We start from the raw sequence: 16,254 nt of genomic DNA on the forward strand, positions 1-16,254 counted from the left end.
ATTGAACCAAAGAAATATTTCTTTGAATACAGTACCAAAGAAATATTTCTTTGAATACAGTACCAAAGAAATATTTCGTTAATTCAAAGAATGACTGACTCAACGAATAACTCAAACTCAAATAAATTGGATGGAACATTGATTCAGAATTTTGACAACTTATTTTCAGTTTATTTCAGTCTAATAATTATTCCTTGAATTAACGAAATATTTCGATGGTACTATTCAAAGAAATATTTCTTCGGTTCAGTGAATTTTACTTATTTTCTCAGTGTACGGACTCATCGCCACAAAATCTACAAATTATCCAATGTGTGTAGACAAGTGGCCCGCTTGAAAGATTTGGTTGTCATAGACATTTATTCAATTTGGTAAGAAGATTTTTCCTCGTATGAATTCCTAAGAAGGGCCTATAGGACCGAAGGTAAAATGGGATTATTAAAAGAAACAAGTTGATCAGCTAGCCCAAACAACTTGAGAATTGAATCTCTTCGTCGTGAGGTTGAAAATGAAAGTAGTTTATAAATCCTTCTGTAACATGATATTAAAATAGAGATTTTGGGGAATTCGAGGATTTTAAGGGAACCGCGAGTAGCCATGAAATCGAAAGAGGGATTTCATAGGCGCGATTTCAGTCGTTCCCCGCGAAAACCGAGGGGGTGGCTCTTCCTCGGGGTGGAGGAGGTGGCCATTTCTATTCCGAGAGGCATAAAATATCCACTTAAAGATTTGCGATCGAGGTCCATCGTAACTTTACACCTCGTTTCCGGCGACCCTCGAGGAGACACCCGGCGTCCTCCCCCGGGAACCCCGGGACTTTTCCGGGATAAGTCGAGGGTGGTTCCCGACGATCTGGGGTGGTCGAATCCATTCGCAACGGAAAGCGGGCCGTGAATTCGTCCGATCGAGAGAAAGTCGCAGGTCGAGGGGTTGGTTTCCTTTGGTCAGTCCGAAGCCAGTGGAGGAAACGCGACTAAGGCCGGCCCGAGCGGCTGACCATAGCCGCGGCTTTACTACTGGCGATGGAAAATTTACGATCGAGAAATAAATTCCCTATCGGGAACTTGCAAGTCGCGTCGAGAACGGGCCCCGGTAATAAAACCGCCATGAAATATGCTCGCGTATGGACCAATTCGGATACCGTTTACAAGTCTCCCCCTTCCTCCCACCCACGCCCCGGCGAGATCTTTACGAGTGAAAGCGATCCACTTGTGGCCGGTCCAGAGACGAGATCTCGTAAAGCCCACCTTCCGGTTTAAGAAAAAAGAGAACACCCCCCAAGAAAAAAAAGAAGCCCTCGGTATAGTTCTCTCAACCCCCTCCTTAATGCAATTCCAGCGCCACTTCGGATATTCAGAGCCAGGAAAATGTTTTTCCAGTGTTCCCAGATATCGCAGCCCCTAAAAAAAGAGGGAGGGAGAGAAAGAAACCCTGGAAGACCATTCCTAGGGTGGGAAATCATCCCTTACATGATACCGTTCCACTTTTCTGCTAAACCAAGGATTAACGCGGTGTCCACTGATTCTGGACCAAATTTCCTTAATTTTCTGCATAATTGTGGTTTACTTGTTTCTCGAATTTCTGAAAAATTTCGTATGGACCGGTGCACCTGTTCGTACATCGGATGCAAATGTACCGCGTATGGGATTTCTTTTATGCCATATCGGTATGCATTCCTTTCGGTCGGATAGTCAGGTTGTTTCAGTAACAAGGTAACCCGCAAGCTCGTAAAGCTCCCTCCCACAACTATATGCGAGCACGCCGCATCGGGGAAAGCATGGAAACCGGGGAAAAGGTGACCTTAGGGGCTGGAAAAATAGAATGCAAGCTCTGATCGTACCTCGCATGATTGCACCCCCTTTGAGATTGTTCGCACGCGGCCGGGGGTGAGAGGCGCAAGCTGCAAGTTCCGCGGGATCGAGTTATACGTCCCAGGCCCAAAAGCTGCCGAAGCTCCGAGCGCACCCCGGAGTGCGATCGCTTCGCGGAAATACGAGCTTTAGAGGGGAGGGGCGGATAAAAAGCGGAAAAGCGCACGCGGAAAGCGTGTGCGACCTACGTGATAACTGAATACAGAGAGAACGCATTAAGCTCCGCGATTGGGAATGAACTAGTCGAATCGGAAGGGTTGAAAGTGACTGCAAAACCCTTCTGAAAGCTCCTGGTAACTTTAAGTAAATACCGGATAATTGAGAGACATCTCAATTTTTGGTAAGAAAGTCAGCAGCTTTGGAAAAGCTTACGAATGTCAGAAGGACAATGCACGAAATGGAGTTCCAGCTTCTCGATGATCGATTGTAATGGAGTATTTTCGTTCGATAACCTATCACGAGGGTGCCGTAATCAGTTATCACAGGGGTCGATTAGGATAATGGGTCGGGTCAAAAGCATACTTCTGTCATTTACATGAAACTTACCCTCGATGACGGGATGCCGCGGCTTGTAGGACATGTCTGAAATAGAAAAAGGGAGTGTTAGTGTTGTATACGATTAGCCAATTACCGCGGGGCAGGGATACAAGTCAACGGTTAGTCATGCGAGCGACGTACAATTAAATGTCGCATAATGGCCGGGGCCATTATCACTCCACAACCTGGCCCTTTTAAATACTTATCACCGCAGGTAGTCACGAAAGGTACGTGCATAATTACGACGATATGAAAAATTCCCATGCGTGAGAATTAAAACCTATTTTTAAACGATCTACATGCAGAAAGAAATTTGGTTCATTTAACAAAATCATCTGATTTACTGCGACTAATTAATTTCAAAAAACGTTTGGGTTGAGTCAGCCGGATTTCGGATCACTTGGCCAAATTCATTTCTTTCAACTGAAGTGTTTCGGTTAAATATTTCTTTGTCTATATGATTCAATCGAATATTTTTATGCGTGTACATATAGGCGTCACGTTGTTTCTACACGCAAAAATCCTTCCGTTACAATTACCAAAAATCTGTAAAATATTCCAATGTAAATGCGTGTTATCCAGAAGCGTCTCCACGTGTTCTACTTATTCGACGGTTCACCTGCGGCCTAACCCTGGTGTCCTGGGAGGTGCCAAGGAACAAGGATTCCCCAGATGTCAAGAGGCGGGAAAAATATCGCAAGAGGACGAGGACACCCACCGAGGACAGGAAACTTTAGATTGTCCCATCCTGGGATCGCTCCAACGAAGCTGGGGTTCCAGCCGGTGCCCCTCGAGCTTCAGGGGCGCCGGGGAAAATAATTACAAGTTTCCGCGTGAAGTTTGCAAGAGGGCCGCAGAGGGTGTCATTTGGGGCTGTCGAGTCCGCAGATTGGTCGAAGAACGAGAGGGTGCACCGAGGTCAGACTTGTCAACACCCCGGATTAATTACGCCATCCCCTAGTACACACCCCGATCCCTGTACTCGTATAAACAATTCCCCCCTTTCCGAATTTTTCACATTTTTATGCACCTTATTCTACATTCTACATTCAACCCCAAGCATCTGAAGGCAGAAACGTACAATTTTCCAATGACCAGACTTTATATTTCTACACGACACGCCCTAAACCTGTCATTAACCTAAAATCACGCAATTTCATTACTTTTTTCCTTTAAGGGGATGTGAAAGCGGCATCTCAGGTGAAATCGTTCATGAAACTTTTATCCGAACTAAGTACCGAATCGTTTCAAACTTTACATCGTGAATACGGAGGCCATAAGGAAGGTCCTGACACTCATGAGATTTCATTCTTATACAACATTTTAAGTATATCTGTAAACAAGTTATCAAAAAATCAAAATTACATATTTGTCAAGACCTTTCATATAGCCTTCATATTTATGTTGTAAAGTTTGAGACGATTCGGTATAGCCAGTTTGGAAAAAAGTTTCATGAACGATTAACCCCTCAGATACCACTTTCGCGTCCCCTTCAATATGAAAAAAATGCATATGACTTCGCCGGTATGATTTGTTCTTTAAAATTATAATCAGGTAATGAACTTATCTTTGTTTCTACCCACAAGGTGTTTTTCCACGAAATAATATCTACGGTAACTAACAGAAAATCGAATTAAAAGGCAGGGAGTCCCAGAAATGCTCGGGACTTCCGGACTTCCGGTCTGGAAAAAAAAAATATGGCCGACCGTTGGCGTTCTCTTTCAGCCGAACGGCGAAGCCCGCCGTTTGCATGGGAAACCAGTTCGGGGACGGCGAAAGGAAACTTCCTGGAGTTCTGGGTGCACCCCAAAAGAGGGAAAAATCCCGGCAATCTGTCCACGCGAACCCCCATGCACGGCACCCCCAACCACCCCTTGTGGGGTTGTGTGCAGTTGCATGCAGGGGTCGTGTCGGGGTGCAGCACTTTGGGCCACTCGGCGCTGCCAAGGGAACGATATGTATGCGGATCGCCACCATGGGGACTTATATGGGGCGATATCACCCCCGATATCGTTTCACTTCACTACAGGTGGAACCTGCATGCAGTTGCACGCATCGAATGTGCAAGGACGACACGCGTCCTCGACCATGAGCTCCGTATGTGGGGACTCGGCTTAATTGCCGACCGATGCATGAAGTGCACGAGAAGTACCGTGATTAAGAATCGGGATTTTTTTACAAAATACCCACCAGGTGGAGTTGCATACAAAAAAATGTGCTTTCTCAAATTTTAATCGAGATCTTTCAAACGATGTTGATTTTTCATAAAAATCCCTTTCGGTAATGATTTATCATTGTGGGTAATACATAACTATTATGTGAATGTACGTACGACTGTGCACGTTTAGTTGAAAGTGATGAAGGGGTTAATAGGCAGGGTTTCTTCGAAGAAACTCAGTGAATTAAATTGGGTTGGGAAAAATGATATCACCACCCAGTCGAGATACGTACATGAAAATTATGAAATAAGGGGTAAGGGGAATGCCGAAGGGTGTTACCCGAGGGAGTAAACAGCAAGGAGTGGACAACAAGGGGATGTGCTTAGTGGCCGAGAGCGATGGCTACTTCCAGGGTTCAAGGAAGTGGCATAAAAAAGCGCGGCCGGTTAGGGTTGGCCGATTGATCCCCCCAATATTTTAGGGGAGATCCTGGGGGAGAGCTATGGCGGCCGCGAGAAATGAGGAAACTTTTCCCGAAGAGGTTTCCGGGGGTGTGTACACCCCGTCAGGCCGGGCGAAATTTTGCCGGGTGAAAGTTCGCCCACGTCGCGTCCCCTTAGTAGCTACATCAGGGGGTGCTCGCGAAGGGTGCAAGGCAGCTACACTACGCGAAGGGTGCGAGGTAACTACCCCTCACTAAAGGTGCAAGGAAGCTACTACTTGTGAGGAGTGCAAGGCAACTATTCTTCCCGAGAACGCAACGTAGCTACGTTTTGCAAAGATTTGGGGCAGCTTGTTCTTGCGAGGGTTGCGATGTAGCTACATTTTGCAAATGGTGCAATATCGTTATTCTTCGCACGAGAGGGTAATGTGACTCTTCGTGGGGGTGAAATGTAGCTACCTCTCGGGGGGGGTTGAAGTTAGCTACCCCTCGTACCCTTACTAGGGGTGCATGGCAGCTACTTCTTGCGAGGGGTGCAATGCAGCCACTCCTCGCGAGACACGCAAGGAACAGTTCTCTGATAACACCCTTCGAGATCGAAGTTGCACTCGCATCGATGAACTCGAAGAGCAATGACACGCGCGTTAATGATAAGGGAAGCGGAGGCAAGATTGCCCCCGGTATGAGTACTTAGACACGGAACTGCTCTCCTCCACTAGACAAGGGGGTGCTTAAACCTCATCAACTGAGAAACCTTGAGAAAAAGAAGAATGAGAAACTCCAAGTTTACAGAAAAAAAATCAGGCGTTAGTCCTTCATTGCCTCGAAAAATAAGAAACTGAGATTCGAGCTCGCAATTGCGATGATTATTTACTTAACGGGTCAAACTAACTAATTAAATTTGTATATCATGTTATAGAATCTCTATTGTTACGTCTGGGAGGAATCGCAACAGGGAAAAAGAAATAGGAGAGTTTATCCGAAATACAGAAGGGGAGGCGTGACCTAGCCCCCGCGCCCTCAGTATGATCGGAATGGAAAAGGGGATAGGTTTTATCGTATGTGGAAGGGGGTGCGTGACCTAGCACCCGCGCCCTCCTTACGATTGAGGATTTGAGAAATTGAGGAATTGAAATGGGGATATCCGAAATACCGAAGGGGAGGCGTGACCTAGCCCCCGCGCCCTCAGTATGATCGGAATGGAAAGGAAAAGGAAATAGAGAAATCTATGGGCCCCTCAGCAAATCCTATGCGGACCTTTTCGTTATTGGGATTTTAAGGGAGGAAGAAAAGAAAAGAGGGAGATTTCGTTAGGTTCACAAGGTTTTATTTAAGGAGTTTTTGGGTTTACAAATGTAAGAGGTGCGTGTGTGTGTGTATGTGTGAGAGTGTTTCTAAATACCTTAAATTTCCTTTGGAGCTGGATCCTCGAATAAACGGTCGCGAATGGACTAAGTGAGAACCGAGGTTCAGTAACTCGAGTAGTCGAAAAGAGAAATCGCTTTGAATTGGAAAAATAAAAACTCTGGTGCTCGCAGCTAGAACGCTAGTTTTATATGTTTTCCACCCCCGACGTTTGAGGCCCCAAAATCTGGGTAAGGGTAAAAGTCAAATTCCTATTGGAGGAATTTGGGGTGGTGGGAGTTGGAAAAATTGTTAAATGGGCAAAATGTATAAGAGTGAGATTTGGAAGGCTCTAATTGGAAGAGGAATTGGAAAATCAGGATTTCGGGGGATGAGTGGGATTTTGGGACCTTTGGTTGGAGGAATTGGCTTGGAGTGGGGAAATTTAGGAAAAATGTTGCTAGGAGAGGGAGTTTGACGTTACCTTTTTTTTTGAAGAGTAAATGTTTAAAACTCGAGCCGAATTTATGGCCTCGCACGTGCAGGGGTGGTGTCGGTTATCGCGGGGGTCCCTGTTCCCTATCCTAGACTTTATGAGTCTTCAAGTAGGGACCCCGCTGTCTTACTCGCTATTTCCCAGGGTCGGCGGGTCGCGGGACCGAAACAGGGTGGCCCCGAATTGCTTGAGTCTAAACAAAAAGTGACAGGTTTACTATTTTCGTAAGCGACATGGGCCTCCCGGTCTCAGTCCGATGCGCGAGCCGATGCACGTGCAGGATTTTTATATATATATATTTATTTATTTATGAACGCACGTGCAGGAGGCGTTACGCGGGACGTAACACTATATTTGTATTCATAGAAATAGGCCAAGAACATACTTTTTTTACGCATGCTTTCCAAGCATGGAAACTCGGATAAGGGCTGTAACTGTTTAAATAATAGGTTTCAATTAAGTGTCCTATTTCCGGGCTGATGGATATGAAATTGGTCCCATGTCTCAAAGAACATCCGACGCACTCGTTATTAACAAACGAGGGGAAAGATGTCAGGGCGGGATGGAGGGCTTTCGGGAAAGAAGCGCAAGGAAATTCGCGTCAGGGGAGGATTTCAAAGGCGTCCTTTTTACGAGGATCACCTCGCGTATAATGAGCAATTGCACGTGAATCCTATTACGTGGTTCTCGGAAGACTCCGGTGGAGTAACTTCGACGTAAGTAGCCATTACGTACGACATCGATAAAATACGACGCCTCGCTCTCTCTCTCCCTATATAGGTGAATACGTATAGACGGAACTAATTGAAATGTCCGCTTCGATTCCGGCCGACTGCCGCGTCCTGGGGGAAATATATACACCGATCGGAAGGACTAATTGGAGAGAATTAACTGTCATTTAAATGCAATTTCGCGGGGCGACAACGAAAGCGCAGGACCGAGCTTCGACCACCCCCCTAGAAAGAACTGGAGGAACAAATAACGCGAACTTTGGATTTTCAACGCGAAGATAAATTCCAGCAGAACGTCGATTACCGAAATTGCAAATCCCCGCACCCGGAAGACTGCTTAACAATTATACGGCCTGGTATGAACAAGCAGAGCATAATTTAATACCGTCCTGCCCAGAATTGCAATTACCTCGGTTTGACGGTCTCCGAATAGAATTTCGTGCCTAGGATTAATTATGATTTCGTAATCACCTAAATTTCCCTAGTCCCTGATCCGAATACCCTTTCCACGGAACCCAGGCCCACGTCCTGGGGTTAATAGGACCTCGAGGAAAATATCCCAGGGTCTGCGGGGAATGTCAATAATGAGTTTTATCAGAATTAGAATATATAGGAAAGCGCATATTTCGTAATCACCCTCGTTATCATTCCGGCGACGAATTCTTCGCGCTCGCCCCGAAGGTATGCAGATTTATTCGGGCTCTCGGCCGAACGGAGCCGAAATGAGGCGGAAAAGCCGGGCGCGGAAAACCGGGGAGAAAATTGCCGGCCCGTTTCAAAAGCTCCGCGGGGGGGTGGGAACGAAGAGGAGAAGATTAAAGCTGAGCTTGCGGGGTCGCGTTAGCGGCACGCGTGATCGCTCCGTCTTTTAGAGGACCAGTTGCAGCTGCACCGTCTTTGGAGGAGGAGGGAAAGCTCATGGGGTGGTCAGGGGGTGGAAAGGCTCGAAATGGCGCCGGAAACTCGAGCCGATAACTTGACGCGAACGACGCTAACAAGGTGTCGAGATATGCCACCCTTTCCCAGGATTGCAGGGCATCCTCGAAAACGTCCAGGTCGAGAAGGTCGAGGATGTTTTCCACGATTTTTGAGAGAAGTCTCTAGCCTTCGTATCTTCAAGGTGGAGTACATAGTGGGAGGAACTTTTTAAGGGATGCTCCCCTTCGATAACAAAAGATGACGCCGTTATACATCTCTTAATGCCGGGTATCAATAGTATCTACGTTATCTATACAATTAAGAACTGCATATGATTTGAAAATGGAAAGATTTCACTACTCATTAAATATTATTAAAAAACAAATAAAATGATAGGTTTGTGAGCATTTAAATATGAGCTATTCTTGACCTTGATGTACCCAGACATTCTAAATATTGTTTCAATTGTCCTTCCTGATTTTATAATCGAATCGTTATCAGTTGTTGAGTTAAACAGAAATGTAAGCCAGAAAGTCATTGCTCCCCTCACTCCTAGCCTGAAAAAAATAAGGTCCGTTGTCATACTTCACGGTCAGCGTTAAAAGACATCTTTTATCTGCGGTCTAAATAGCTAAAAAGCGTCTTTTAACCCTAAAAGTGAGGTACGAGTATGTCTTACTTTTGCCCGTCATCGGGATTGTTTCTTTCCGTGACGATTCCGCTTAACGCGTAAAAATCCGGGAAAAGGGTGAATTTGAAAAGGGTTCTTTTTCCATTTCTACGCCACCCGGTACGTGCGATCTCGTCGTCGCAATGCGTAGGGGGCTTTAGCTCACGCCGCGGAAATTTAGTATGAACGGCACGTGTCCGAGTCCGCCTTTATGAGCGTTCCTCCGGCGATTCTCCATTTCCCGCTCATTCTCGAGGGGCGATCGGACGGAAAAGGAGGGTATGCTCCGGGATTAAGGAGGCCGCGGATCATATTAAGGACGAGACCGAGCGGATCCCCCGCGCCTTACGGGCCGACGAACGACCTCGTAACTCCGCCGAGTACTTGTACTCGAAACGAATTACCGGGAAGAGTACCCGCGACGAAACGCCGCTGCGAACCATCCCTCGGATTAAATATGCGGAGCCCCGTTTTTTATTAGGCACTTCCGTATAGGACATTTCTTCGGAAAGCCGGAAAAAGCCACGCCGAAGATCACTTCCTCTACGTGAAAAATTCTAACGCAAGGTAAACCTAAGAAAAAAGAAAATTACAAAATGTCGCTACAACTAGTACTTTCGATTGCGAATGTCCAAGAACCATCGGAACATCGAATCCTTCATCAATTTTTCTACGAAACTATGTCAATAATCTCCCTTATCAAGATTTTATCATCGAAGGGAACTTCAATAAAGGATTCAAGAGACTCGGAGAAAATCAGCTTATCAAACATTCTGAATCTTTTTATTTTCTACTCACCAGTGAATTAAATACACTCAAGGGCAATGCATTTAATGAAAACTCTGGATACCTCAAGTGGATATCGGTATCTCCTTCAGGAGTGTTCCTCCCCTTATGTAACGGCAATAACCCTTATCAAAATGTCATTAACTTCTCTTAGAGACTCCAAGGAAATAAGTCTACTGAAAATTCATTCTTTATTCAATGACGAGCTAAATCTACTCAAAGGAGATACATTTAATGAAAATTCTAAACGCTTAAGGTGGAAGTCATTTCCTCCGTTGAGAGTGTCCCTTTTTTTTATTCATTTACCCCCTTGTAGCTGAACCGTCGAAATTTGCCATCTTACCGCGAGCGGCACAGTGGCGTGTTGGGTAGCCCGGGTGAAATTGCAAGTTGCGAAGTGCACGGGCGAGCTTAGATCCTTATTTGTTACGAGCACACGTAAATAAGGGGTAGGCAGTTCGCACATTGGTGCGCCGCCACCCTCGGGTGCTCTGCCTGGTGCTTCGAGAAACGATTCCCATCTCCGAGCACGTCCGCGCGCCGCCATCTTTCTTTTATTTCCCTCGCGCTTTCCGCGACCGCGGCCGACTTCCGGTCGCCATCTTGGGCCGCGAACGGCGTCCGTGTATACTGGGAGCGAAGATAAGCGGGAGTTAAACAGCGACCTGATAAGGGGAGAGGTATTTCTCCCCGACTCCAGCCTCGTTAAATCACCCCCGGGTCTTTTCGTTTTCCCCCCTTCTTACGACTCTCTTAAGGGCGGCCGCAATTTGGCGCGCCTTTTCAGAAATATGACTCACGTAATGTCGACTACTTCGGTTTTGAGGGTGAAATTGCGCCTCGCGAAAATCGAGGATGGCAATCGGCCCCATCTTCGGCCTCTTTCGAGACCTCGAAGTATCGCGTACCCTGAGGAAAAGAAAGTGTCATTACATCAAAGGTATATTTCTTTGAATAGTACCAAGGATATATTTTGTTAATATATAGGAAAATTATTTGACTCAAACTCGAATCAATTTAAACGCGACATTTCTTGGAAGTTATAACGATTAAGCTGAGTGAAATTCTTCGAATTTATAAAATATTTATTTGGTACCATTCGATGAAATATATCTTTGATTCATGGAACGTCTTTTCTCGGTATACAAAGTAAATCTTATGAAACGAGCAAAATGAACGGGGCATCTTCTTCTGGAAGACGTGTCAAATTTTTAATACCCTGCCAATTCTTTTATAAATGGTTAATAACATAATGGCAAATATTTTGATCAAGCATTGCTTCTCCATTTCTGAACTCACCTGGTTGGCTGAATGGAAGGGCGTTGCCATCAATTAAGGGGAGTTTTGCACCTTTCATGAGACTCACCGTGTGTACAAAATGTGGAATGAAAGCCGGCCTAAAAATCCGTACACGTATGTCTGGGATGAAAAATGAATTTCGTACCTTGGGGCTGATAACCCACGTTATCAGAAATTGGGAATCGGAATCAGAATGATAGGATGGTCGCTCTCGGTGATTCGGAGTATCGAGCTGACTGGTCCATCAGCTCTCGAAAACAATTCGTACCACTCGCCATTGGTGGGTTCGTTTGGGAGCTTTTAATAAACCCCCCGATACCCTGGAATAAAACCTCCTCTAATACTTCCCCGCCCCACCGCCCCCGGGGGAAGTTCAACTTCCCTGGCGGAACATCGGGGGCTAATTTTCTCCAACAGTATTTCCGTCAGTTCCGCCGAGTTTAGAGGTAACGAGGAAAAGGGAATTACCTTTTTTTTTTCCCCACATCGCCAGTTTTTACATAATTCGAATTTCGAAAAGCCGCCTAGCTTCAACATAAGCTTTCGGAAATTTTATCAATTAACGCTAAATCCGCTCGTCGCTTCCCTGGGTTGACGCTTTTGTAAATACAAAGTGTACCTACTCTGTCGAGCGGCCTGTATCACCTGTTACTCCTGAAAAACTCGTTCCATTATGTCGGCCGCGACTGGGAATGTACACGCCGTGTCGTAATTTCGAAAATGGATATTTATCCCCGGTTGGACGTGCGTAAAAGCGTGACTTCAAGGCGGGGCGCAGAGTACACCGGGCTCTATTGGTCGCCGCTAAATAAACCGAGAAAACGGTTTAATTTTCATTTTTCGTTAATCACACTACGCGGCCAACATACTGGTTCATTCGTTACAGAAATTACTGCGCTACGGTTTTGTTATGCAAAATTTTAAAAAAGGATTTTGTAGTTCAGAGGGGGGTTGTTTGGTATACAGAATGGAGTAAATGAGACATCCATAGAAGCCATTGTCGTTAACAAAATTAATGCGGCATTTTTTCATGTAGAATTTTTAAAAATGAATTTTTAGACCGTCAACTAAGAGATCCAGTCCGGAACGCAACGCATACCAAGTGGGACAATTGTAAAAAGAAATTGAACAAGATCATGCCCAAATCTCAAGAGGGATAGTCAGCAGTCAAATACCGTCAATATCGTCAAAAGTGACTACACTACTTTTTTATCGCATAGAAGTTCCAAAGACGGATTTTTGGTCGGATAAGCCCAGACCGAGTGAGAAAATTATTGGAATTTTTTATTTCAACAGGGTCATCCCCGATGAGGTCTATCGTCATTTAATTTTTCCAAACAGCCTGAAACAATTTCAATCGCCCTATTCCCCGGAAGTATTTAATAAATTCCCGACGTATATATCGCGCAAGTAGAACTTCACCCCCGAAACTTCGCGGGGGGGGCTAATTTTCCCAACAGCATTTTCGTCAGTTACGTCGAGTTTTGGGGATCCCACGGGATCCGAGAGGGGTGGCAGGAGGTGGCCGATAAACGAGAACCGGAGATAGAAAGAAATCCGGAAGTTTTCGAGGGGGAAGTGGGGAATCCACGTGAAAGAAGTGAGGTTATGTCAATCGGTTTCCCCGGCAGGATTGCTCGGCTTTCCGGCCGAGTTGCCCTCAAGATTAATGTTAACTTCTCCCTGGAGTTAATAAGTCTAACGCCGATAAATCCCTCCAGTCTCGCCCCCGCCCCCGCGTCTAGGTCCGCCCGTCTCTTGTGAAGCATCCCTCGTTTCCTCAACCCTTCTTCTTGCCTCCACCCGAGCCCTCCGACCACTTTTCCACCCTCCCTTTGCGAGCTCCCTCAACCTCCGGAGCTCCGATATCACGCAATTTCGAGGTTAACCCTTTTAACAATTTCTTTTCTACCGTGATGTGAAAGTGGCGCCAAAAGGATCTCGTTTATGAAACTTTTCTGCGAACCAAGTGTACCGAATCGTTTCCAACTTTTCAGTGACCACGTGGAGGCTCTAAGGACAGTCCTGACCCCCGTGAAATTTCAAGTTCTTTTGACATTTGTTTATAGATAGTTCTAAAAGGTTTTACAAAAAATGAAATTTCATTGGGACCTTCCTTATAGATTCCACATTCACATTGTAAAGTTTGAGACGATTCGGTAGTACCCAGTTCGGTAAAAGTTTGATGAACAATTGCCCCCCCCCCCCCAGACGCCACTTTTACATCCCCCTTAACTCCACGGACTGATTTCTTTCCTCGCGGGCAAAATAACCAATTTTCGTTCACTACGCAGTCATTAATACTGGATAATAATTTTTAGTAGATTTTGGGAGACTTCCGCGGAAATTTCGGATTTTTCTCACTTTTATCAGTTTTCTCGGAAAAATCTCGGGATAGGAGGAACGGAAACCTACAGCCGGTTCCTTTTACAGCACCCATGGGCTCCCTTCTGATATCGACCGAGCTCGGACCGGAACTCGAAAACTTTTCCGGGGAAAAACTCCACATGGGAGGGTGCCGCAAGAAGCCCGGCGGAAACCGCAGGCAAGCCAGGATCATTTCCTGCAGAAATTCCGCAGCCTTCTTGCCGCACCGCGCGAGACTCTACTTGCTGCAAATAGTTTTCCTATTATTATCCCGGAGCTCGTTTCACGCCTATTAAGGGTGGAGGTACGCACAAACCCTCCGTCGACGAATTCATACGCACCCCCTGCGGGGCTTGATTTAGACCTGCGAGATCCAATTGTCAAAATCATGAATAGGACATTTTTTCCTCCCACACTTATGCTTTTCTCAGGAATTATTCCCTTAAACGGAAATTCGGCGATTTTCAGCCAAGGCATCGCGTAATAAATCTATACCAAACAAAAATATAAATACCTCTCTTCAAAAACTAAGTTCACATTTTTTCCGACTATTATTAATCGCAACTACGTACACAAAAAAAAAAGAATTTGGTTGATTGAACGAAATCGTTTGATTGACTGTATTCGGCTCGTTTCAAAAAACGTTTCGATTGAGTGAAACAGATTTTAGTTCACTTTACTAAACTCGTTTGTTTCGATTGACTACAGCGTGTTGGTTAAGTCATTTCGTTAATTTTCGAAAATATTTTAGTGAATAAACCAAAGATTCTATTAAATGTACCAAATTGCTTTAATATTTTGCGATCTACCGAAAGGTATTGATCAAAGAGTTTTGTCATGCCAAGCGAATATGTTAGTAGTCGTCCACATAATAACCATATTTTACGATTGAACCGGCACAAAATTTATTGACTCAACCAGTCATGATTTTGGATATACTTGAAAATATAGCAAAGCGCCGTTTACATACACAAAGTGCAGATTAATGATACAGTGACATTGGGTCAAATTCACCCAATTTCATTCCGAGGATTAAACTCATCCACATTAAATTCATACAAGCGAAACGTTAAGGCAGTAATTTTGCGAATGTAAATCGTATCAGAGGAAATTGTTAACAAACACTTGTCGCTAGGAATTAAGACAGAAAACGTGGTGGAGGCATCGATTGCTGCCTCATACACATTAAATTAATACGAGCTAAACGTTAAGGCAGTAATTTTGCGAATGTAAATCGTGACAGAGGAAATTGTTAACAAACACTTGTCGCTAGGAATTAAAACAGAAAACGTGGTGGAGGCATCGATTGCTGCCTCATACACATTAAATTAACACGAGCTAAACGTTAAGGCAGTAATTTTGCGAATGTAAATCGTATCAGAGGAAATTGTTAACAAACACTTGTCGCTAGGAATTAAGATAGAAAACGTGGTGGAGGCATCGATTGCTGCCACTCCACTCGGTTCTCGCGGACTTTAGAGGGTGGCGAAACCAGCTCGAGAGGGTGGTAAATCCGCGAAAACATTCCTCGTAACACCGCGATAACGAGGGCGGCACCGAGAAGGGAGGGGGAAATGTCAAGCAACAGGCTGGCTGGAGTACAATCGCGAAGCTTCTCGTTCGGGGCATCAAAGAAACCCGCGGACCCCCCGCGTCCTCCCTCGTAAAAGTTAAGACGTGACTCGGGGGCGCCTTGCAGATCAAAGGAGTCCGCAGCGAGAAACTCGCGGCCTCCACCCCCCGGCGCCCACTTATTCGCCCATGCGCCCACCCGCCACCCACCACCCACCCTGAACCCGAGAAGCGATTCCCAACCGCATCTGAAGACCTCCTCCGCTGCTGTCGAAACATCGGCGGTTCGGCGAGATTTTCGGAAATTCGGCCGACCGGCTGCAAAGCGTCCCATCCGCGCCGGCCAAATTGAATCGCCCCCTAAAAACCCTCGGAAAAGCCGGACAATGCCCCCCCCTCGAGATCCGGGGGCATCTCCGTAAATGTATCGACCCTGGCCCTGCGCCCGGAACAATGCGACGACTGATTGCGGCCGCTCGGGCGAAAACTTGACCCGAAAATAAACCGAATCGCTCGGACGCTGCCCGTCAGCCCCGAATGCAACCCCTCGGAATACCCAACGAGTCCTCCCCCTCCACCATTGTGCACACATTGATGAAAAGCGCCGGACCACCCTCGAAATGGGGGACGCTCTTAGGTGGGTCGATTTAAGGAATTGCGGGCAAATCCAGGAGGAAAAATTTTCCTGGGACGGGAGGGCTTCGAAAATGGTGAATTTCTATGAGAAGGGACGAATCCCTCTGTTTCGACTTCAAACGGATTAAATTGGATGCTCGAAGTACTCGACGATCGCCATTGTGCACCTGTTGGCTCAGGGCGCGCTACGCGGGAAGGCCATTTCTGTTCGTAAAAATAATTGGAAACGCTGTGGGGTTGAGGGAAGAGGGCAAAACGGTGTTTTTTTCAGGGAGTCGGGGGTAAAGGAATTGCTGGAAAATTTGGGGGAGGTCGATCGATCGGGGAAACTTCTACTTTTGAGCCCCGTGTTCTTGGGGGCTTTGGCGGAAAGGGTGGCCACGGAAGGGGTTGAAATTGTCTCGCCGAGCCGAGGACGTTTATGTC

General features: G+C 45.9%; 1 protein-coding gene across 1 annotated transcript in view; it reads right to left on the reverse strand.

Annotated features, from left to right (window-relative positions):
• The window catches only part of LOC105704132 (agrin), a 389,846-nt gene that overhangs the window by 223,790 nt on the left and 149,802 nt on the right, over positions 1-16,254 (reverse strand). The window contains exon 2 of the mRNA XM_023432426.1: positions 2,418-2,453. Within this exon, the coding sequence (XP_023288194.1) occupies positions 2,418-2,453 (36 nt within the window). The remainder of the gene's footprint in view (positions 1-2,417; positions 2,454-16,254) is intronic.

Source organism: Orussus abietinus, unplaced genomic scaffold (assembly GCF_000612105.2).
Source record: "Orussus abietinus isolate OABI.00-Male unplaced genomic scaffold, Oabi_2.0 scaffold7, whole genome shotgun sequence".
Classification (NCBI taxonomy): Eukaryota; Metazoa; Arthropoda; class Insecta; order Hymenoptera; family Orussidae; genus Orussus; species Orussus abietinus.